Here is a 21,923-nt window from a genome sequence, read left to right on the forward strand (position 1 = left end):
GGAATCTGCAGTTCAGTCAAAGAGCAAGGTTATGAGGTCCTTCCTGAATTGCAACCGTATTGATGATTGCCTGCGGTGGGGAAGCAGGGAGCTCCAGGAGTTAGGAGAAGGATCTTTCTCCAGCAGTCGTCTTGCGGATACGTGGGATGGTGGCCTAGGCCGGTTGAGAGGAGCGGAGATGTCGGGTAGGATTGTAGAAGGAGAAGTGGTGGTTGAAGTTTTGCCGTACTTGGTGGGGATCCACTGGCAGATCTTATGAAGTAGATGGAGTGTGTAGGCCACCAGGAGTTGTCCCAGGCAGAGGGGGTGGCAGCACTGATGGGTGGATCCCAGTATGAGGAGTTAGGTCTTGTTTGAGTTAAGCTTGAGGCAGCTGTCCTTCATCCAGGTGGAGACTTCCTTTATCCCGTTGTGGAAGTTACTTTTGGCTACTGTGGGTTCTTCCGTGAGGGAGAGAATCAGCTGGGTGTTGTCAGAGTAGGAAACAATGTTGAGTCTGTGGTTTTTGATGATGGCTGCAATTGGGGCCCTGTAGATGCTGAAGAGGGTGAAGCTCAGGGAGGAGCCTGTGCCCTTTGCAGCTGATCCCTGTGGGTTTGGAGTTGAATGGTGTAAGTCTGACTGTGTTCGGCCGGTGAGGAAGGAGTGGGCTCTGTCATCGATGCCGGCGTCGTGGAATCTTGTGCAGAGGGTGTGGTGGGAAATGGCGTTGAAGGCGGCTGAGAGGTCCAGGAGGATTAGGCCAGCTGTTTCGCCTCAGTCGAGGCATTTGCATCTAGGTGTGAAGCTCTAGATAGCTCCCTGGAACAAATGGATGCGTAATGGACCTTTAACTTCAGCCTTTGTTATGGGCCCAGCTGGAATCTGATAAGCCCCCCCCCCCACTCCCCCTTTGCACGTTGCTGCTCGGAATGAAAGTAGACAACGTGCAGGTGCTGCTGAATGTGTCCCTGTGACAAATGGGGACTTTGATTGGCTAGGGTAGACACCTAAGCCAGGCAGAACCCACAGCACAAGTCAGGTTACTTCCGATACACATGCAAGATTACCTCTGCTCATCGTCTGGTAGCTTGGCACAGAGTAGGCAGACTTATCAAAGAGGCAATGTGGAAAGTATTATTGCAACACATAGTAAAGTAACACAGTGAAAGATACCACAAACAAACTCCACACCAGTTGTAAAAGAAGAGGCCAGCTTTATCCAATTAAAACCAGGCCTTAAGGACAAGAATCTAATCAGTGTATCAAGAGTTATGCCAGTAGTAAAAGTTAATAGCTCATTCTCCTTAGGGCATCACAGTGCTCAAGAAAGATGCAGGTGCTCCCTTTAAAGGAGTTATAGTAATCCTCAAATGAGCCACCAGCCGCCTTGGAAAGGTCTTCGATGCAGTGGTGGTTGAAGTCAGGCCGCGAACCCTCGGGACAGTACCTGGGGCTTGGAGTCGCTGCTCTGGCCGTCAGCGCCCTTGCACACTGGGTCCACGGGGTAGGAAGATGAGTTGGACTCCGGCATGGCCGCAGGAGCACAATCAGGTCTATAGCCCCATACTGCTGTGTCGGCGGGCCTCACACATGGAGCCCATGTTGGTAAGAGGCACAGAGGCAGGCAGGGCTGGGGTTAAGCCAAAGTAGAGTCACATGAGGTGTTCCCTTACCTCTGCTCACTACACCAAGAGGATTCTAGAGTTTGGGCACAGCGCCAAAGGCACTCAATGCAATGCACACATATTCAAAAATACACACACATTTGTTTGCATACATTCATGTTTAAATATGGGCATGTACTTCTTTGCAGAAACCAGCAACTCTACACAAAATTACACAAATCACCATGCTTGCAGGGACCCCGGAGCTCACTTGCACTCATGTGTTTATTTGTTTTGTGTAAAACAGTATTGTATAGGAAGCACATTTGCTAGACACATTACATGAATACAGTGTAATTGTTGGTAATAATTCTTGTTTTAATTCTTTTAGCACAGGAGAAATTGGAGTTAAGACTGGTTGTAATGTAATCACATTCAAGATCAGAACTGAGAGATTTCAAAACAGGACACGTGGTGGCTCCGGCTCTGCTGCGACAGAACCTTGATCGAAACTCAGCCTCCTGATCCTTGACCTAAGGCCAGAAGGTAGGACATGCTTCTCTATTTACCACAAAGGTCCACATTCAGCTGTTTATGGGTGCCAACTTGTGGTCTTTAGGTGTGCAGGCCTGTCGGGTTATCGTAGCAGGACAGTGCAGAGAGTATGGAGAGTTAAACTTTCAAGGGAATAATTTGGTGTTTTTCATGATTACCTATGAAAATTCTAAAAATGTTAATTTTTAAATCTTTTGTTAATTTATGCACTCTTTCATTTATCTGACTGTAGCCTAATAATCCCTTACTATCCCTTAATGCTTCCCATCCCTAAAGCTTTTAAACCTCAAACTGCCCATACATTCTATCCTTTCTTGATGCTTAAAAAATGTACTACTCTTTTGTGCTACCCGATTCATAATAGCCATCTACTACTCCTTAGTGCTACCCTAAAATCCTGTAATTATCCATTAAAGCGCACTTTACCTGCATTATTAAAATGCATTCCTAGTCTCCCAGCCGTTTCCCTCACCTCATTTTAAATGCTCCTGTCTACTTTAGGAGGATGCCCCTTACACCTGCTCCCAATACACTTATGTTTCCTCTATTATGCAGGACATTTTACCATGTTTTATGCCACTACTTATTTTCATTCTATTTTTTCAGTCAAGAATATTTTTGACAAGAATGTTTTTCAGTCTACTTTTTTCCCCACCATATTTTTACTGCACACAGAGTATGTACATTGAGTAGAATATATACAATCTATCTAATGTGTTGTGACAGTGGGACTGCTGTCCATTTAGTAAAAAGATCACTGATATGACTAGTACAGTCTATAGGATGTAATTCTAGTCTATCTTTTGCGTAAAATAGTTCCATTCAAATATTTTTAGAATTTGGAAATGGTCTAACTGCAATGTTAAACTCTTAATTAGAAAAATATCAATTTATTTTGATGTGCTTGGTACAGAGGAGTACTGGATATATCAGAGATCTGCCTATAACTCTTTTAAAGGGTATTGCTCAATGCAAGTCTTATGCTTTTAAAGAAGATTTTCAACACGCTTTGTATTATTTGCTATCTAAAGTCAAGTCCAAATCTAGAAGTACTTTGTTTTAGGTTTACTCCTAACATATAGTTATTTTATCCTTATAATAGTAATTTAAGGACCCCATAATTTGAATACACCCTTTAAATTCTAGGCAGATCACTGAATTGACATGCTGAAGCTTTTCAATCGCCACATGGCACCTAGCCTCAAAGCTTACTCCATATTTTAATTATTAACAGGATCCCAGGAGGAATTCTGCAAATAATTACAAGACTATACCGCTTGGGGGACAGCTGTACGTGCAGCTGCAATTGCATTCCTGACAGAATGAGGATGGATGACTAATTGCTGTTAGTTTTGTGTGCATGACAATTCATATTAGTGTTTATTTAGTATTTTGCATAATATAGTTTTTGTGTCTTCAACTGAGGGAATATTTAAAATAGGTTAGGTTTTCTATTTCCAGTCTCATCTAATGCTGGACACAACGAACACAGTTGACATTTTACTCATAAACCCATTTTTGGGCTTGACATATGCAGATAAACTGCAAGTGGAAACTTTCGGGGCTGATAAACCTAAAATTAAAATGGAGCAGTCTGCAAAATATAGGGGAAAGGGTTACACATGTTGGTTTACCGGAACATGGTATGATAGGATGGAATGGATTACTGGTAGCGCTTCTAAAAATGCTTCATTTTGTTTCACTTGCTTACTCTTCGGAGGTGAAGATCCCTGGACAAAAACAGGAGTTACTAAACTAAAACATCTGGTAGAAGAAATTTAAAATCCTGTTTGACAAATATGTTGAAATTATGTCTTTTTGGAAAATCGGACATGGTATAGCAATTGAATGAATCATACCGTGTGGGAGTAAGAATACATAATGCAGAAGTGGACAAAAACCGATAAATGTTATCAAAATTGATTGTATTAATTTTTTGTGGTGACTTTGAATTGGCATTATGAGGCCATGATGAAACTGAAGAGTCTCTAAATCCTGGCGTGATCAGGAGCGTAGTTGATTTTGTCTCCAGCATTGACAGTGCAATGGAAACACATTTACAAACAGCCAGAGTGTTTAAAGGCACTTCTAAAACTATTCAGAATGAATTGCTGAACTGTATGCTGGAATTAATAAGAGAATATATTACACAGCAGTTGAGAAGCACTGATTATGTGGCTATCCAAGCTGACGATACAACTGATGTCTCTACTAAGACTCAGTCAGTTCTGGTCTTTCACTACATTGATGGAAATTGCAAGGTAGATGAAAGATTTTATTGTTTCCCACATCTAAAAGACTCATCCGCAGAAACAATTGCCTCAGCCACTCTTAATTAATTAAACATTGTTTTCCCTGAGCAATGTTGTTGGACTTGGCCCTTTTTGCACAGTCATTCCAGAACTTTTTGCCTACATCCGGTATTTTTTCTGACCCGCCGTTGGTGGGTTTAGGACTCTGGGTACTTTATCTCTGGTGTTCAATGCTAAAGTGAATCTACTCTCAATTGGTAAACTTGGTAAGATAGGTAAAATAAACATGCCAAACAGGTGTAGACCAATCAGTCCCTTATACAATCGTATCTCTTATACCCAGGACCAGTAAATCAAATGCTACTGGTGGGCTTGCAGTGCTGCTTGAGCCACCCACCAAAGTAGCTTTTCAAACCTGTCTCAGGCCTCTGCCACTGCAAGGCCTGCACACGCAGTTTACCGCTGCTGTGATGTGGCACATAAAGTGGCTGCCAAGTCCATGACTCCCCTTTTACTATATATCAGTCACCAGTAGGGTAGGCCCTAGCTAGCCCTATGGGCAGGGTGTGGTGTAGGTAAAAGGTAGGACATGCGCCATAACTGTGTGGCATGTCCTGGTAGTGACAAACAGCCAATTTGGTTTCTCACTGCTGTGAGGCTGCCCTCTATTAGAAATGCATTGGGAATTCTCTGATATGTGCTTCAGTGGTAATTCTTGACATGAGACAAGTAGAATGATCAAGTTTAGTATGTTTGGAATTGTGGTGATAAATGCTGTGCACTGATGTTTACAGATTTCTTAGCATTATTTTAGAAACACCACTTTTAGAAGTAGGCATTTCTGTGTGCTATGTGTCTTTGTGCCTGCCTGTTGTGTATTGACTGTCTGACTTTGGAGTGACAGGGGCTGGGGAGGTGCAGTGGCTCCTGAGAGTCTGGGTGAGTGAGTGCTAGGCTGAATAGGCCTGGTCTGCATTTGGAGTGGTGAGAGGAGTAGCACCTGCACCTGAATAGGGCTGTGCCAACCTTCCACAATGATGGATCCGCCCCCTGTGGTGTATCTGGGGCCAGAGCCTACACTGACAATGGGGAGTGTTGGGCTCTTGTCAAGGGCCCCCCAAAACTGGTTTGGACTGGGTCCAGGGCCCTGTACCAGGGCAGAACAAAGACTTGGGGCACTATAAGTATTGGGGCTGTGACCCCATGTTTTTGGTGCTTACTTGGAGAGGAGATACTGCCAGAGGACTGCTGTGTGCCAGAAGGTACCGCCGCCTAGGACTACCTGCTGCCTGCTGGGTGGCTGAGAAGGCTTCCCCTCTGCTAGGGGGCACTGCGAGCTAGCCTGCCTGGGCCCTGTCCCCCGGCCCCAGCAATCTCTCAGAGCTGGGGATCCTGCCCTGCAATGCTTAGGCAACATAGCACTAGGTGAGCGCTGGATTCAAGTGAGGAAGCTCCGACGAGGGCTCCTGCTGAAGGACTGCAGTTGCGGGAGCAGAGAGAGCAATTGCGCTGTGGTAAGACTGCTGTGTCACCTCCCTCTGTGGTTGTGGAGAGGGGTGGGCCCCCGCTTCAGGGGAGCGGGTGGAGCGTTTCACATTTCCTTTTGAGTCAGGTACATTTGAGCACCAGACGTGCGTGGGCTCGTGTTGTGGTGCCTAAGTGGTGAGTGGGCTCCCCTTTAAGCTCGCGCTGCCACCAGAAGCCAGGCATAGGCTAAGCCTGGTTGTGGACGGGACCCGTCAGTGAAAAGGAGCCATGGCTGAGACCGCCGGACAAGAAGCTGCAGAAAGAGTTGCCCAGCAACCTATCCGTTCACGGAAGCCAGGCAGGAGGAAAGGAGCGCATGGCCGAGCCTGTGTTGATGGCAGGGCCACCATCCACGAGCAAAGCCGGAAGACACTTCGTTCTGCATAGTGACCGGGGAGGCTCTAGCACAGGGGAAGCTTCTTGTCAGGCAAAACCCGGAAGGACACATGGAGGCAGGTCGGTGGGTCTATGCGAGGAGTCCTGCCGGAGGCTGGTTACAGGAAGGAAAAGCGACAGAGGAAAGGAGGACTGAGAAGGCGCCTGTGTCTACCCAGTCCCACAGGGCTGGTTCGGAGCACCGCCATTGGCTGCGGCCTGCTTGGAGCCCAGGACCGCTGGTTGCCAGTTGCAGTGGACGGTTGCAACCTATCTCGCTCAGTCCCCATGTAGTGGTGAGTGGGGCTGAGCTTCTTGTTATTATACAGGCCCCGCAATTCTAACATTGGGCTGCTGCGCCGCATGGATGCGGGCAGCTGCACCTTTACCAGGTGTTGGGGGCATTTCTCTTTTCTCTGCATTCCAAGGTAAGCCCAAAAGTGGCCCCGGATTTGAAAGTTGCCGCCGAGGAGGAGCTACACCTGACCTTAGTGTGAGGTTGGGGCGAAAGCTCAGTCGGAGGCCTCTTGCTCCACGCTGTGTGTGGGAAACCACTGTATCACAGGCAATGGGCTGTGTTATGCCCTGAGGTGATTTTATGGCAAGAGCCTCACTCTAATGGCCACATATGCGTGCCCTGACATTATGATGTGCTGTTGGGCCTTATATCTTGCAATTGCCAGGAAGGGGCACCTAGGTGTGCAGTGATGGTGTCTATGCATACGTTTATGCCTGAGAGGTGCTCATGAGGTGTGTACTGTGGCCAGTCTTTACTATGGTGCACTGTTGCTGATTATGTTTTGCATATTATAATGTGCTAAGAGCAAAGGTTCCAGTGGTTACTGGCCAACCTAACTGTAATGTTATGACAGTGGACCGATTGTCCCTGTGGTGTATATAATACCTGTAAAGTCATTCCAAGTGCCAGGTGGAACAGTGTATATATGTGATTACATTCTAATGTGTTTTATGGATAATACAAGGGCTATTTTTACATAACCTTGAGTGGAGTTTCTTTTGTGGTGTGCAAGTGTGTCACTGGTGTGTGATTGTGATAATGAACAAAAAGACGATCTTCTTGAATGGATGACAACCATTGCAAACAGTGGTGATTTCGAGTCCAATACAATATGTGAAGCTAAGGGATTTACTAGAACATTAGGAGATAGGGAGTTTATATTCTTTCTGTTTCTTTTTCATAGTATAATGCCAAACATAGACATTTTATATAATGAATTGCAAAAGCGAGACATTGACAATATGTTTGTCCAGAAAGCTACTACAGACTTTGTGACAAGCATCACCAAAGTACGGGAATCCATTGACAGTTTGGATACTACACTGCCACAAGAATCTACATTTGTAAACTAGAGACTACCAATAAATACTTTGACCCAAGAAGCAAAGGAAGTCTGTGATATTATTGTGGGCCATGCCGTACAACGCTTTGAATTCTCAAAGCATCTTGTAAGTGCAATACTATTGAGCAGTGACCTTTTTGAAAAACATGCCAAATCTTTCCCAGAAACGATAGAAGCCTATTCTATGGTAGACAAAGCCAGATTGCGTACAGAACTTTCAGTCCTGTATGGGAGACGTGACTTCCGTCAGGCTACTGGTGGTGCCATGGATTTATTTAGCGTTTTGTGTGAAAACAACTTAGAGTAGTCTTTTTGTGAGACCATAAAGCTGTTAAGAGTTGTCATTACTACACCCATGACAACAGCAGAGTTTCAAATATATTTTTCCACACTGAAGAGGGTAAAAACATGTTTGCGAAACACAATAATTCAAGCTAGGCTTAATGCATTGGCTACGCTATCAATGGAAGAAGAGCTTATAAAGGAAATACCAGAATTCAACAAAAGAACAATTGGAAGGTTTGTTCATATTAAGGATCTGATGTGTGATCATAGTTTCAGGTGTTCATAGCCAAGATTGTTTTGTTTGATAACATTATGAAGTAATGCTGACAACTTACTCATTCCATTTAATGGTCATACAACTGCTGTACAGTTGATATGTATTTATATATGTGTGTTTATGCATCTGTGAATTTATATATATTTGTTTTCATATTTTATTTTTATTTAAAATATGTTTGTTAGTGTTTAAAAACATGTTGTTTTTGAGAGTATATTTCTCTAAATGTACAACATTTAGTTATTTTCATAATGTATTTTTATTTAACCATTTTCTACTGTACTGACAGGCACAATAATCAAAGATTGGCATGCAAAGTAGTTAAAAAATATTATTTAAAAATATTGTGTTTAAAAATATCATATTGGTTTCGAAATTTCTTAAAATGGACATTTATTTTTATATATTTTTTTTAATTTAACTGTTTTCTGCTGTGCTGACTGACAGGCCTAAGGGCCTGAGAGTGGACTGCAAAGCATTCGCATAGTGTTATTTAAAATAGTTTTGTTGTTTGAGTTTATAAATATCATATTAGTTTTGAAAGGATATTTCTTAAAATGTACATTTATTTTTTTTCATAATTTATTTTTATGTAACTGTTTTCTACTGTACTGACAGGCACAAGGGACTGAGAGTTGTATGCAAAGTATTTAAAAATGAAGTAAAACGTTTTATTTTTAAACAATGTTACCTAGCCTGCTTATACATATAAAGTTTTTGTTGTTTCTTTCTAAAATAAATGAAAGATTTTTAGTGGATATTCTTATATTTTAAGCAATACATGTTAGTCTACTTTCATAATTTGTTTTCATTTAATGGTTTTCTAAGGTACTGATGGACCCAAGGGCTTCAGAGCCATATATGAACTATTTTCAAAACAATATTTACGTCATTTATGTCTTGCAAAATTGCCTTGCTCAAAAATGCAAAGCTTTTGCTGACTTCCTAAAAATTAAACGTTTGTTACCAATGCATATTTCTTATACTTGTAGCTATTTAATATATCCTAAAGATTACTGGGCAATCAATGTTGAATAGCTGATGCAGAAAAGGAAGTGGCCAGCCTGCGTTTCCGGTAGGAACAAAATTACAAGTCTGTTTCTTTGTGGACGTTTATGCACCTATGTATGGTGTGTGTTTTATGTCAGAAAGGGTAGAACCAAAGCAGTCTTGCCTAGTAACTGCCATACCCCCCTTCGCTAGTCAGACTTGCTTGTCAACCCAGAAAATCTACTATATTTTTTATGAGTTTTCCTTTATGAATGCCTATAAGAACTCTATTTTTAGTCCATTTATCACAGAGGTAGTGCTGAAAAGTGCACCAAAAGACATAAATTTTACAAAAATATTCCCCCCGTTATATCCGTCAGGCTCGCTCATTTCACTCACTCCCTAGCATTCAATGATTCATTATGCTCACACCAAACCAGTTTCAAATTCCACCAGCCATCGCTGGATGTATAACGTTTTTTGAGTTCAATATTTACTACATTTTTGTTTTTGTAGCGAAATTGTCTTGCTCATAAATACGAAGTGTTTGCTAACGTCTTAACAATGTTATGTTTTTTTTTGGATGGATATTTCTTACACTTGTAGCCATTTATTATGACAAAGATTACTGGGCAATCACCATTGAATAGCTGAACATTGAATGTCTGCATGTCTCTAGAGAAGCTCTTGGATTTCTTCCATGTTTTTCGCTAAAGCACCGCCCTAGTTCCAACTGCTCTGCACAAGCAACCAGCAGTGCCCAGTCCAGATCCTATGCCATATTTGGTTGCACCCTGACCATCCTGGATATTTTAGCCTGGGAAGCCCAAAATTCTTCAGGGAATGATGAAAGCTCTTGCTGACCATGTTTCAGAAAGCATGGGAATTGTGTTTTTGTAAATAGCAGGCACTGACCAATCTCAGGGCAAGACTGGCCCTCTGGGGGAAGAGCACAACATTTAAGGAATGGATGAGCAGTGTTGCCTGCGGAAGCCACATATTGAGGAGCACTTAAGTACACCTAACACTGGAGTGTCCTTAAGACCTGGGAGTACTCTATAGGGAGGTGGGGGTCCTGGCGTCGGCGTCTGGCCAGTGCTCTTGCTGGCTAGACGTGGAGATCACAAGACCACTTTCTGCTTGTGAAGATTTTTGATTTGGACTACAGACCCCGCTGGAGTGAGTTTTGAGGGTATTTACCTCGGGGGAGGGGGGGTAGTTGGGAGGATCATGCATATTGGGGGACTCATACTTGCTGCAATACAGACCTCCGATACTGCACCCAGGACAGTAGTGTAGACTCCCTGACTGGTTACCACAACAATTGCTTGGACTGGGTGGGTGATGTGGTACTCCAGGATCACGGGTAGTGTAAACACAGACACGTTACACAGAGCTACCTGGAATGTTAGAGGCCTTAACACCTATACAAATTGGTATAAGTGCAAATGCTGCTTTGAAGGAATAGCATTGGAGCTGTCATGCTACCGGAGACACATTGAACTCAAGAGGATCGCACAAAACTTAAAAAAAAAAAAATGGAGGGTACAGATGCTTTCCTTGCCCTACTCCTCCTGTGCAAGATGGGGTTACAATATGGCTGGCCCTAAGTGTGACTTGTCAACATCGCCATATGCATGTGGATATGGAGAACCAATTTGTGCTCCTTTATGGGTTGTTAGATGGCAGGGAGATGTGCTTGTTGAATTCATACGCACCCAACACTGACAATAAAACATTTTATTAGGCATTACTGAATTTACTACTTCCTTATATAGATGTCCAACTTATTTGGGGAGGCAAATTCAATTGAATATTAGTTGGGGATATGGATAGATTCTCACCTACACAGCACACAAAACCAGAAACAACAGTTGCACACGCAAAGATAACAGACCGATTCCAATGCATTGATATGTGGCGCGCTGTATACCCTACATATACACAATACTCATGTTACACAGTGAGAAACAACACGCTCAGCAAATTAGACAGCATACTGGTGACTGGGTGACAGTATACAAAGAGCTGCCTACCTAAATAAATTTCTCTCAAATCACATGCCACTATTAGTGGGTGGTGGCAGCAGAGATCGATATCCCTCGTGGAGACTGTGGCAAAGGCGCTGCAGGACATTGTCTTTCGCTCGGATATTAGAAATGCCCTAGAGAACTACCTGGAGCATATTTGGGGGTCCATGGGCATGCAATCAAAAGAGTGGGAGGACCTGAAGGCAGTTGTGAGTGGGGAATGTATGTCTAAGAAATGTGACATCTGATGACAACAGACACAGAAAGTTACGCATGGCAAGCAAAGAAGTAGGATCAGGATGGAGCAGGCCAACCTCCCTCAAGGCCCCTCTTGACACCTGATGGCAAAATAGTGACCCTCTGGGACACACTCAACAGGCATACAATCCAAGAACATCTAATGAAGTTCCATGCTAAGGGAGACAAGTCTGGGGGACTGTTTGCCTGGTTTATAAAATGAGTTGCCTCTTTACTTTAATCTTATCTCTAAATAGGCCAGATGGGACAAGAGCCACGGCACAGAGCGGCATTATTGCAGCCCTAGCGGATTACTTGGCTCAGCTTTTAGCAAGGCTGGCCATCAACGTCTAGACTTGCCAGGGGGATTTCTGACCATTCTTCCTGGGCTCTCAGGAGAGGACAGTGCAGGGCTAGAGATGGAAATCACACAAGAGGAAGTGTTAGCCATCATAATCAGTCTGGCCATAGGGAAAAGGAATATATGACGTTAATCCGCATACAATCATCCCGCATATACTATTAGGCCGCAAACTAAAACAACTAAAACTTTTAGAACGAATATGCCTTTACCACGCATGCCTTTACAACGTAAAATCATGCATGTTAAAGGTATACTCATTGTAAAAGTTTTAAAGGTAAGTGAAAGTACACTACCCTACCATACACTACCAAACACTACCCTACACTACCCTACAATACAGTCCTTTTACTACATTTACACTACCCAGCACGACCCCCCAACACTACCATTAAGCACTTTACTTCCCAACACAAACACTACAACAGTACCTTAATACACTACCCCTAGCATGACCCTACACAACACTACAATACTACACTAAACCACTACACCCCAGCATGACCCTACACTACACAAACACTACAACACTACCCTAAACCCTAAAATACAACCCCCAGCATGACCCTACACTACACAAACACTACAACACTACCCTAAACCCTAAAACACTACACCCCAGCATGACCCTACACTACACAAACACTACAACACTACCCTAAACCCTAAACCACTACACCCCAGCATGACCCTACACTACACAAACACTACAAAACTACCCTAAACCCTAAAATACTACACCCCAGCCAGACCCTACACTACACAAACACTACAACACTACCCTAAACCCTAAAACACTACCCCCAGCATGACCCTACACTACAACACTACCCAAAACCCTAAACCACTACACCCCAGCATGACCCTACACTACACAAACACTACAACACTACCCTAAACCCTAAAATACTACACCCCAGCATGACCCTACACTACACAAACACTACAACACTACCCTAAACCCTAAAACACTACACCCCAGCATGACCCTACACTACACAAACATTACAACACTACCCTAAACTACCACAAACACTACAATACTACCCTAACCCCTATTACACTGCCCCTAGCACGACCCTACACTAAACAACCACCACAACTCTACACTACACTAACACAACACTACACTACACAATCACTACCCCACCTCAACTCTACACCACACTAACACAACACTACACTACACAAACAGTACCCCAGCACGACCCCCACCCCTAAAAAATAAACCCAAACCCCCTTACCTCTCTCGTTAACAACGCAAATGCATTTACCATACATGCCTTTACAACGTATTTCGTTGTAAAGGCATGCGTGATAAAAGCACATGCGTTTAAAAAAAATGCGGGATAGTGGTATGCGGGATGAATGACTTTGCGTTTTAAAAGTATACGGCCTAATAGTATGCGGGATAAAAAATGCGGGATAAGGGTTGATTACCAGGGAAAACACCAGGAGATGGTTAGCCTATGCTGAGATTTTAACAGACAGGCTACTAGAGGTATATGTTGAGGCCTTCCAAAACTGCATTCTGCTCGCAACCATGACAGAAGTTATCATTTTCATGGTCCTAAAGCATGACAAAGACCTCGCTGACATGGCCTTCTATCAGCCCTTCTCGATAGTGAATGTAAACACGAAGATATTCTCCCAGGTGATAGTCACCAGACTTTTGACTAAAGTAGAAGCACTTGTGCACGAGGACCAATGTGGGCTTATACTGGGTAGTAACACCAAAATGAACGTATGGTGCCTCTGCTATGTCCTGATATTCATGCGAGACCAGCAACTGGGTGGGACCCTGGTGGCTCTCAATATTGACAAGGTATTTGACTCCCATGTTTAAAGCCTTAGTTGCGATAGAACTTGCCCCTAATATTTTAAAGTGGATAAGACTCCTCTAAACGGACCCAACAGCGAGGGACCATTCAACGGGTAGCCCTTCGCTACCATGGACCATAAAAGGGGCACAAGACAGGGATGCCCCCTGTCTCCATTTCCTTTTGCCCTGACAATGGAACCCATGGCCATAGACCACGCCAGATACTTCAACCCTGAGACATGCAGGTGGTAGACATGACTCATATTGTCTCTATGTACGCCCTGGTACGTCCCATCAATCCTGAGGAGTCGATGCCAGTGCTCTTTTAGGAATTAGAAATCTTTGAGGGGGTGTCTAACTCAGCAACTCAGTACTATCAGCTAATTATGGGAAGGGTCATGAGGGACCTAGGGACCTCCATTGCCTTTGGCAATACACTCCCCCTCTCGATAATGCGTAGGTTGGCACTTGAAAGAATTGACCTTTTATCCAGATGCCTTTATGCACTATGAAAGACACTGTATCCAACATTGGGAACGACCTTCTGTGAATTGAACAGTGTCTTGGTCTCCGTAGTTTGGGTTGGAGAGAGAAATACAGTCTGGCTGCATGAACTGAAACTGAGCAGAAAAATGGGTGGACTTGGCCTACCAGACCTAGAACTTTATTATATGGCATCACATCTTCAGCATGCAGCAAATCGGTGCAACTATGAGTCAAACTGAGGATCCATCTCCTGAAGGGTACAGTGGAGGAGGGTACGCTACCAGTTTGCCTAATGCTGAGTTGGAGACAGCTGAGGATGTCCCAGAGGTAGTTGTACAGGGCACACCAATTTGGGAACGAGTGGTGCGATAGGCGTTGAAGAGCCCGCTCTTTAGCTGGTCCCTGCCTTTGGATGGTCTCCAGCTGGTCAACCAAATAGAAGAGGCCATTACAATAGGCACATGGATGGAGAATGCCTTCTTTTGGGAGACCTGTATCCCGCAGGGAAGTTATTGACATTTATGGAGACTAGAGAGAAATTCGGGGTCACCACAGGAAAGTTTTTATAATTTTCTAAATTAGCACGCATGGGACAGAAACACTAGTCGGATTTCCCAGACACACCACAGTTATCACAAATGCTGGAGGTGTTCTATGAGGGAGAATAGAAGTGAGGAGTGGTGTCCCGCATCTATCAAGCACTGGTGGATGATCGGCCGCCGATACTACTTAAAAGCACAACCGACCTAGGATAGGGATTTAGAGATTCCAAGATGTGGCCAGCAATTCCGGACTTAAGCTCACGCACTTCCACTATCTCCATCAAACCTACTTGAAGCCAGACAGGCCACACAAAATATACCACACCAGGGCGTCGACATGTCCAAAATGTAAGCAGCACGTTACCATATTTCTAAACATGACATGGGCATGCAGAGAGTAAATGGGATACTGGGAGGAGGTGGTGAGGAGAGTGGTAAGGGTGACAGGACCTTGCATCTGCCATAGCCTACTGGGCATGATACCCAAACCCAAACAGGGAAATATGCAGTATAGATTTGCAAAACTGGGTCTCCTACTTGCAAAATGCTGCATAGCAATACGTTTGGTATCCAATAACAGGTCTACAAATGACTCAGGGACATGCTAGAATGGGCCATAGAAGAGAAACAGCATCAAAAACAACTGCAAACTAATGAGAAGGTCGAGGAGGATCTCAAAGGCTGGACGGACATGATGACCCAATTAGAAGATGACACGGAAAGAGCAGAGGGCCATCTGAACCAGGAGGCAACAGAGGAGGAGGAGTAGGGAACGCATGAATGACACTAGGTTGCTTAATGAGATCCATACTTCTGCTGGAGAAGCACTGCAGTGGCAATGTAGCTGCTATGGGAAGCTGCCCTAACAGAAGCATGTGGAAGTTGACTTATAACTGTAATCTACCTTTCTTAAAAGTTAAAAATATATATATTTTTAAAGTAGCTAAATGTAATACTACACATTTTCTACACTTACTGATGAAGATGGTCTGCACTATTGTCAACCTCATGTCACAGGACACCAGAAGAAACCATAAAAATCAGTGAACTGGAGAGATTTCCAAGAGCAATGAGTACAATATTCAGTGATTAATAATTAACACATTTGGTATATTCACCCCTTCCACGCTCATGACGAGCTCAGCTCGTCATGAGTTACGCCTGTCATATGCTCATGACGAGCAGAGCTCGTCATGAACCGTGGCTTGTTTAAAAAGTCAGTGCACAGCGGGAAAACCCGCAGCGCGCATGGGGTTAAACAATGTGTGTATATAGTTTTATACCCTATACAAGGAACACTATTGTTGATGCTACAGTACTGTTTTAGTTAACTGTTCTTTGAGTACTATATTTTTTATTATGCTCGTCAATGTTGGTTGTACAGAGCTCTTATTACAATTCTTATATTCAGTTGTTCATAATGTTTTCAAAATGGACTTTCTGATTTATTCCCATGTGAACTGCCCAACCACCCTGCCTATAGAAGTATATTGTTGGCCATTTTTATATATTTATTAGTAGGTCTATTCAAAACAGTTGACTGTCACTGTTCTCTATAATCTGTTGGAGGTCTTCTGATCAGTTAGTAAATTAATGCTCAATGTGTATTTGTTGTGTGGCATCTGATACCTTTATATATTTTACGCTACATTAAGTTAATCTGTGAACCAGGCCACTGTGTATATTGAAGGCATCATTCTTGCCATGTATTCCAATCAGAACATAAATAAAATACATTTTCTTGGACATCTTCAAGTACTACAGAGATATGATCAATTCATAATGAGGTGTCACTCTAAGACTAAGGGAAGCAGTTTCAACTGTGGACAGCATCAAACCATATTGTAATGGCCAGTGCCTCATTTTTAGCCCCACAAATATGAAGCAATGTTTGGCTCAGTGCACACATGTTGACCATATTGGAATACGAGGTAGGCTTAAAAATAAAGTGATAAGTAAATCAACCCTGCTGTTAAGACCTTTCTTAGCACATGTATATATTTGTAACACACACTTTAAATAGTATTATCACTATGCAACAAAAACAGGTAAATACATACTTGACAGAGGTGCAGTTGAAGACTTCTTGTAATGAAAACTGTTATCATCATCGGCTATCACTGGTTTTGGAGGTGGGTGACGAACAGCAAGTTCCCCCAAAGTAGGTTTCACATTAAATCGTTCTTGAAAACAAATGAACAATTACTCAGCTACAGAATGAACACTGACTAAATCATATTCTGAGACCGATTCCATCAAGCTGAAAGCAATTCATTAAGCAGTGGAAAGACATACTTTGAATTTTTCGCAGTATGTGACAAACAGCTGAGCATGATGAGGATAAACGACTTCCGGAAGACAGCAATGGTTAAGACCATTTGCTGCACATTCCCAGTTACAGCCCAGGGTTACCATTTGCTGCACATCCCCAGTTACAGCCCAGGGTTACAGTATGTTCATAAAAAGTACTTGTATAGATGCAGGTGCTGTGATAATATCATTCATATATATATATATATATATATATATATATATATATATATATATATATATATATATATATATATATATATATATATATAAATGTGACCAAGAGCCTGTGTGCTCGAAACACATCTTTTTGCCCGTAAAATAAATAACCTTTGAAGTACCTGGTTGGTGTGGCTCGATCGTCTTCTTTGAAGCAAGGAGATTCCTGTGGATATATATATATATCTATACACACAGCACTCCGTTCCAATGTTCACTGCCAACAAGTACAGATGCAGACCCAGGATAGTGTGCTTCAAGCTGTTTATTTAGCCCGCACCACTGCCTGGTGACATTTGAGATGTCATCAGTGATGTCATCAGTGATGTCACTGACCATGTCATGAATGATGTAAATGTGCCGTCATAAGCAGTGCATTGTGGGGGCGCGAGTTATAGTTAGCTAAACTAACTATAACAGCGGAATTTCTATGATTTTGTATGAGTGAAAAGTCCAACTAACTATAACGTCCCTGAAACCTATGGTTTTTTCAGTGAATTTCACAGGTTTTTTAAATGCTAATTTGTAACTATAAAGTCCCTGAAACCTATGTTTTATTCTGTGAATTTCAAAGGTTTTTTAAATGCTAATTTGTAACTATAACGTCCCTAAAACCTATGGTTTTTCCAGTGAATTTCAAAGGTTTTTTAAACGCTAACTTCAAATTATTTTCTTCTTTAAACCTATAGTTTTTTCAGTGATCTTAAATTATCACTTTATTGTCAACCTAGTGAAAACAGCCAATATCTCCAGTTTTCCAGCATTAGCTTCTACAAAAAAGAATTAGTCACAAATGAGAACAACTAACGGTAATAATATACAGAGTAGACGTCCCTGTACAAAAATTAACACAAAAGCATAAGTTTCCGATATTTTCAACGAGCAGCCAAATCTGAGGTGCGATCCAAAAACAGGGAATAAGCCACGTTTGCAGTAGGAATCTAACATCTGCATTTTACTGGTGTAAACCAGTAAGACTACCCACACTGTGAAAGGGATCGTAGCCCAGAATCACATCTGAAGCGCGACATATGTCATAGAGTTACTGATCATGCAGCTCAAACATCCATGAAGGCCACAACACGCACTGCCACCAGCCTCACGAAGTCCCCCCAGACCCTCCCCCCCTACTACCACGAGGCAGCGCAGAACAGGCGAGCGGACCTCCCAAAAACGGCATGGCCCCCTAGCCACGCAATTCTTGAATGTTGCCAGATATGGCAAGCAAGAATGTGTGAAGGACGCAAATTATCCATCAATAATAATAATGCACACAATATCAACTGTAGCGGGGATGTGCTGGATAGACCTCACTATACAGATCATAAACCTCTCCATCTGTATATATACTGCTGGTGCTCGTAGTATTGTGCAAAATAGACGCAACCATGTTACCTCAGGCAATGGGGAAGATCTCGGCCATGTAGCTGTGTTGTCCTCCCCTGGAAGCGGAAACGCAGTGGGCTCGTCCAACGTATGCTACTCCAGCATAGGAGGATAAATTAATAAGCCGGGGCTCTGGGGGTGTTTCACTTGTGAACTGTGAAGGCCAACGAGTCTGCCAGAGAGGCGCGCCTCACACTACCACGTGGCTGCCGCCATGACCGCAGGTGTCCTCGACACAGGCCCCCTGCTAACCCAGCGGCACAGTACAACAGACTTATGTCTGTTCAGACTACTGCCTTCGATCTACACTGCAGACAGCAGGCCTCACATTTCAGATGGAGTAGCGATTGCAGATGATGCAGTGCAGTACGCAAGATACATTGCTCCCAGTGCGGCCCTCTTGGACCACGCATCATCGCAGGGTGTGCACACGCTGAGTACTTCAGCTGCCACTAACTCAGTGCACCACAAGTCATCGCCACGTGGCCTTATTAAGGCAGAATTCCAAAGACATTGGTCTGAGTGCTGCCCCCGGACAACGCATCATCGCAGGATACGTACACGCTGAGCGCTGAAGGTACTACTTCAGGCAGAATTCAATCGAAAAAAGACATTGCTCTGAGTGCAGACAACGAGTCATCACAGGTTACGTACACGCTCATGTCCCAAAGTTACTTCTAACTCAGTCCACGATAAGTCATCGCCATGTGGCCTTATTGAGGCAGAATTCAATAGACAAAAGACATTGGTCGGAGTGCGGCCACCACCCCGACCACGCATCATCGCAGGGTACGTACACGCTGAGCGCCAAAGGTACTACTAACTCATTGCACCATAAGCCATTGCCACGTGGCCGTATTGAAGCAGACTTCAATAGACAAAACATAGCTCCGAGTGTGGCCCCCCGGACCACGCATCATCGCAAAGTATGTACACGCTGAGCGCCAAAGGTACTGCTAACTCAGTGCACCATAAGTCAGCGCCACGTGGCCTTATTAAGGCAGAATTCAATAGACAAAAGACATTGGTCCGAGTGCGGCCCCCCTTGACCATGCATCATCGCTGGGTACGTACACGCTGAGCACCAAAGGTACTACTAACTCAGTGCACCATAAATCATCGCAAGGAACAGTGAACAATTTTATGTCAGCAGTGAGGCATACCATCACTCGAAAATCACCCAAAAATACTTATTTATATAATATAAAAAGAACAGAACAATCGAAGTACATTAATAATTACAATCTGGTGATTTTGAAGATGTGGAATGCAAATATGGACATACAATATGTTGCAGATAACTCAATTGCTGTTTCTCGCTATGTCACGTCATATAGAAGACAGAATTGAAAGAAATGTGGGAAGAAATTTCACAGAAGACACTTAGCAAAAATTGTACAGCTTCAGCTTGAAGATGCTGTCACATCAAGAAATTAGATCTTACCAATGTTCTGATCGATAGACATCTGCAAGTTTATATTCAAAGTCAAGAGGAATCATCTGGATAAGTCTTGGTCTTGCTGCGGCACAAAATCGAGTTTTAATATAAATGATGTAAAACAAGTTTGTGATGATATAGAGTTACGTTACTTTGGTAGTCAAGAGAAGTGTACAGAAAATAACAGTTTGATAAGTGTAGTGTTGAAGAAGAGATGGAAGATAATAGTGATGTCAAGTTTCTAAAAGAAATAACAAAGTTTAAAGTAGTTTCTGGTGAAAATCCCAACTAAGTATAACAACCCTCAAATCTACACAATATCCTTTTAGTATCCATTCTTAAAGAACTTGTTTTATATCAGTTATAGCTTTTACTACAATGACCAAATTCATCTTGCAAGTCCAAACGAACACTGAATGGCAGTCTACACTGCGGACAGCAGAGCTCACAATTTGAACTATAACGTCCCTGAAACCTATATATTTCGACAGTGTATTTCATAAATATTTCATCCTGACAGCAGGGCTCACAATTCACATTGAGTCGCAATAGCAGATGACGCAGTCCAATAGGCAAGAGACATTGCTCCGAGTGCGGCCACCCCAGACCACGCATCATCGCTGACTGGGCACATGCTGAATGCTTCTGATGCCCCTACCTCAGTGCAGCAAAACTCATGCACCCTTTCTGATACAATGTTTTGTGTATAATTTCACATCTGCTGTCCTACTTCAATGTATCACAAGTCATGAACCCTTTACAATAGAATATTTTCTGTGTGATTTCATATCTGGTACCCGTACCTTAGTGCAGCACAACTCATTGACTCTTTATGATTGAATCTCTGTGTCTAATTCAATGATTACTGTTTTACTTGTTGCCACCACCCACCATTCACGGAGGGTTGGCTTACAATCACCCAACACGCATCCACCAAAGACGTCACAGGACATGTGACCCTGTTAATGAAAAGGAGTCTAGCGCACGTGCCCGTACGCAGTTCCACTATCTATCTATGTCTGTGTGTTCGTTATGTATGCAACATGCTGCCCCTAGGCCCTACCATATTACATAGTGCTCTGGACAGTGTATGCAACCATCTTACCTTTGACAGTGGGGGAAAACTTTAGTTAAGTAACTTTGTCTCGGTCATTGTAAAAGTACATACGTAGAGACTGCATCATTAGAGTACTGCAAGGAGAGTGAATAGTGAATTTATAGGTGTGTGACGATCGTCTGAATGATTGTCTAAGTACATATGTTGGCGCAGCCTAACTCAGACAACGACCTTGTCTCTAATTGGCTGCCCTCCAAGTGCCAAAAACTGAAACTTCAACTTTCCATAGCCCTGTATTGCTACAGCTGCAACACTCCACTGAATGCGCAATGAACATTCATATCTGCACAGATATCTCATGTCCAACATCTTTCTTGTGTGGAACTATGGACGAATGTAGGGTCAGTAGTTCCCCGTACCTTCCATGTTGGCCATATTGTGGGACTTGGCTCAGAGTGTGACACTTTGGCTTTTGCAACCCGGGTGACGGTAGCACTCCAACACGGACACCCGCATCCAGTGTTGTCAGATTTTTTAAGCTTTCTATGGCCAGAAGCCAACCAAAAAGTAGCCCAAACTAGCCCAATATTGCTACTTTAGGGAAGGAGGGTCAGGGACAGCATCAAGCAGGCGGTGAATGCATTGGAATTGACGTTGCAGCAGTATGCCAAGTAAATATTTGTCTAATAAAGCACTTTAACATACTACTTTGCTGGAGCGATATTTATAATCTGGCAACTATCACAAACCAATATTTTACCACACAACTGGAAAAATATAGCCCAATTGTCAGCTATCTAGCCCAATCTGGCAACACCGATGCCACA

General features: G+C 43.1%; 1 protein-coding gene across 1 annotated transcript in view; it reads right to left on the reverse strand.

The window, feature by feature from the left end:
• SPATA4 (spermatogenesis associated 4) overlaps window positions 1–21,923 on the reverse strand; it is a 201,577-nt gene that overhangs the window by 13,303 nt on the left and 166,351 nt on the right. The window contains exon 5 of the mRNA XM_078677083.1: window positions 16,747–16,869. Coding sequence (XP_078533209.1) covers window positions 16,747–16,869 — 123 coding nt within the window. The remainder of the gene's footprint in view (window positions 1–16,746; window positions 16,870–21,923) is intronic.

The sequence above is a fragment of the Lissotriton helveticus genome, chromosome 2_1 (assembly GCF_964261635.1).
Source record: "Lissotriton helveticus chromosome 2_1, aLisHel1.1, whole genome shotgun sequence".
NCBI classification, from domain to species: domain Eukaryota; kingdom Metazoa; phylum Chordata; class Amphibia; order Caudata; family Salamandridae; genus Lissotriton; species Lissotriton helveticus.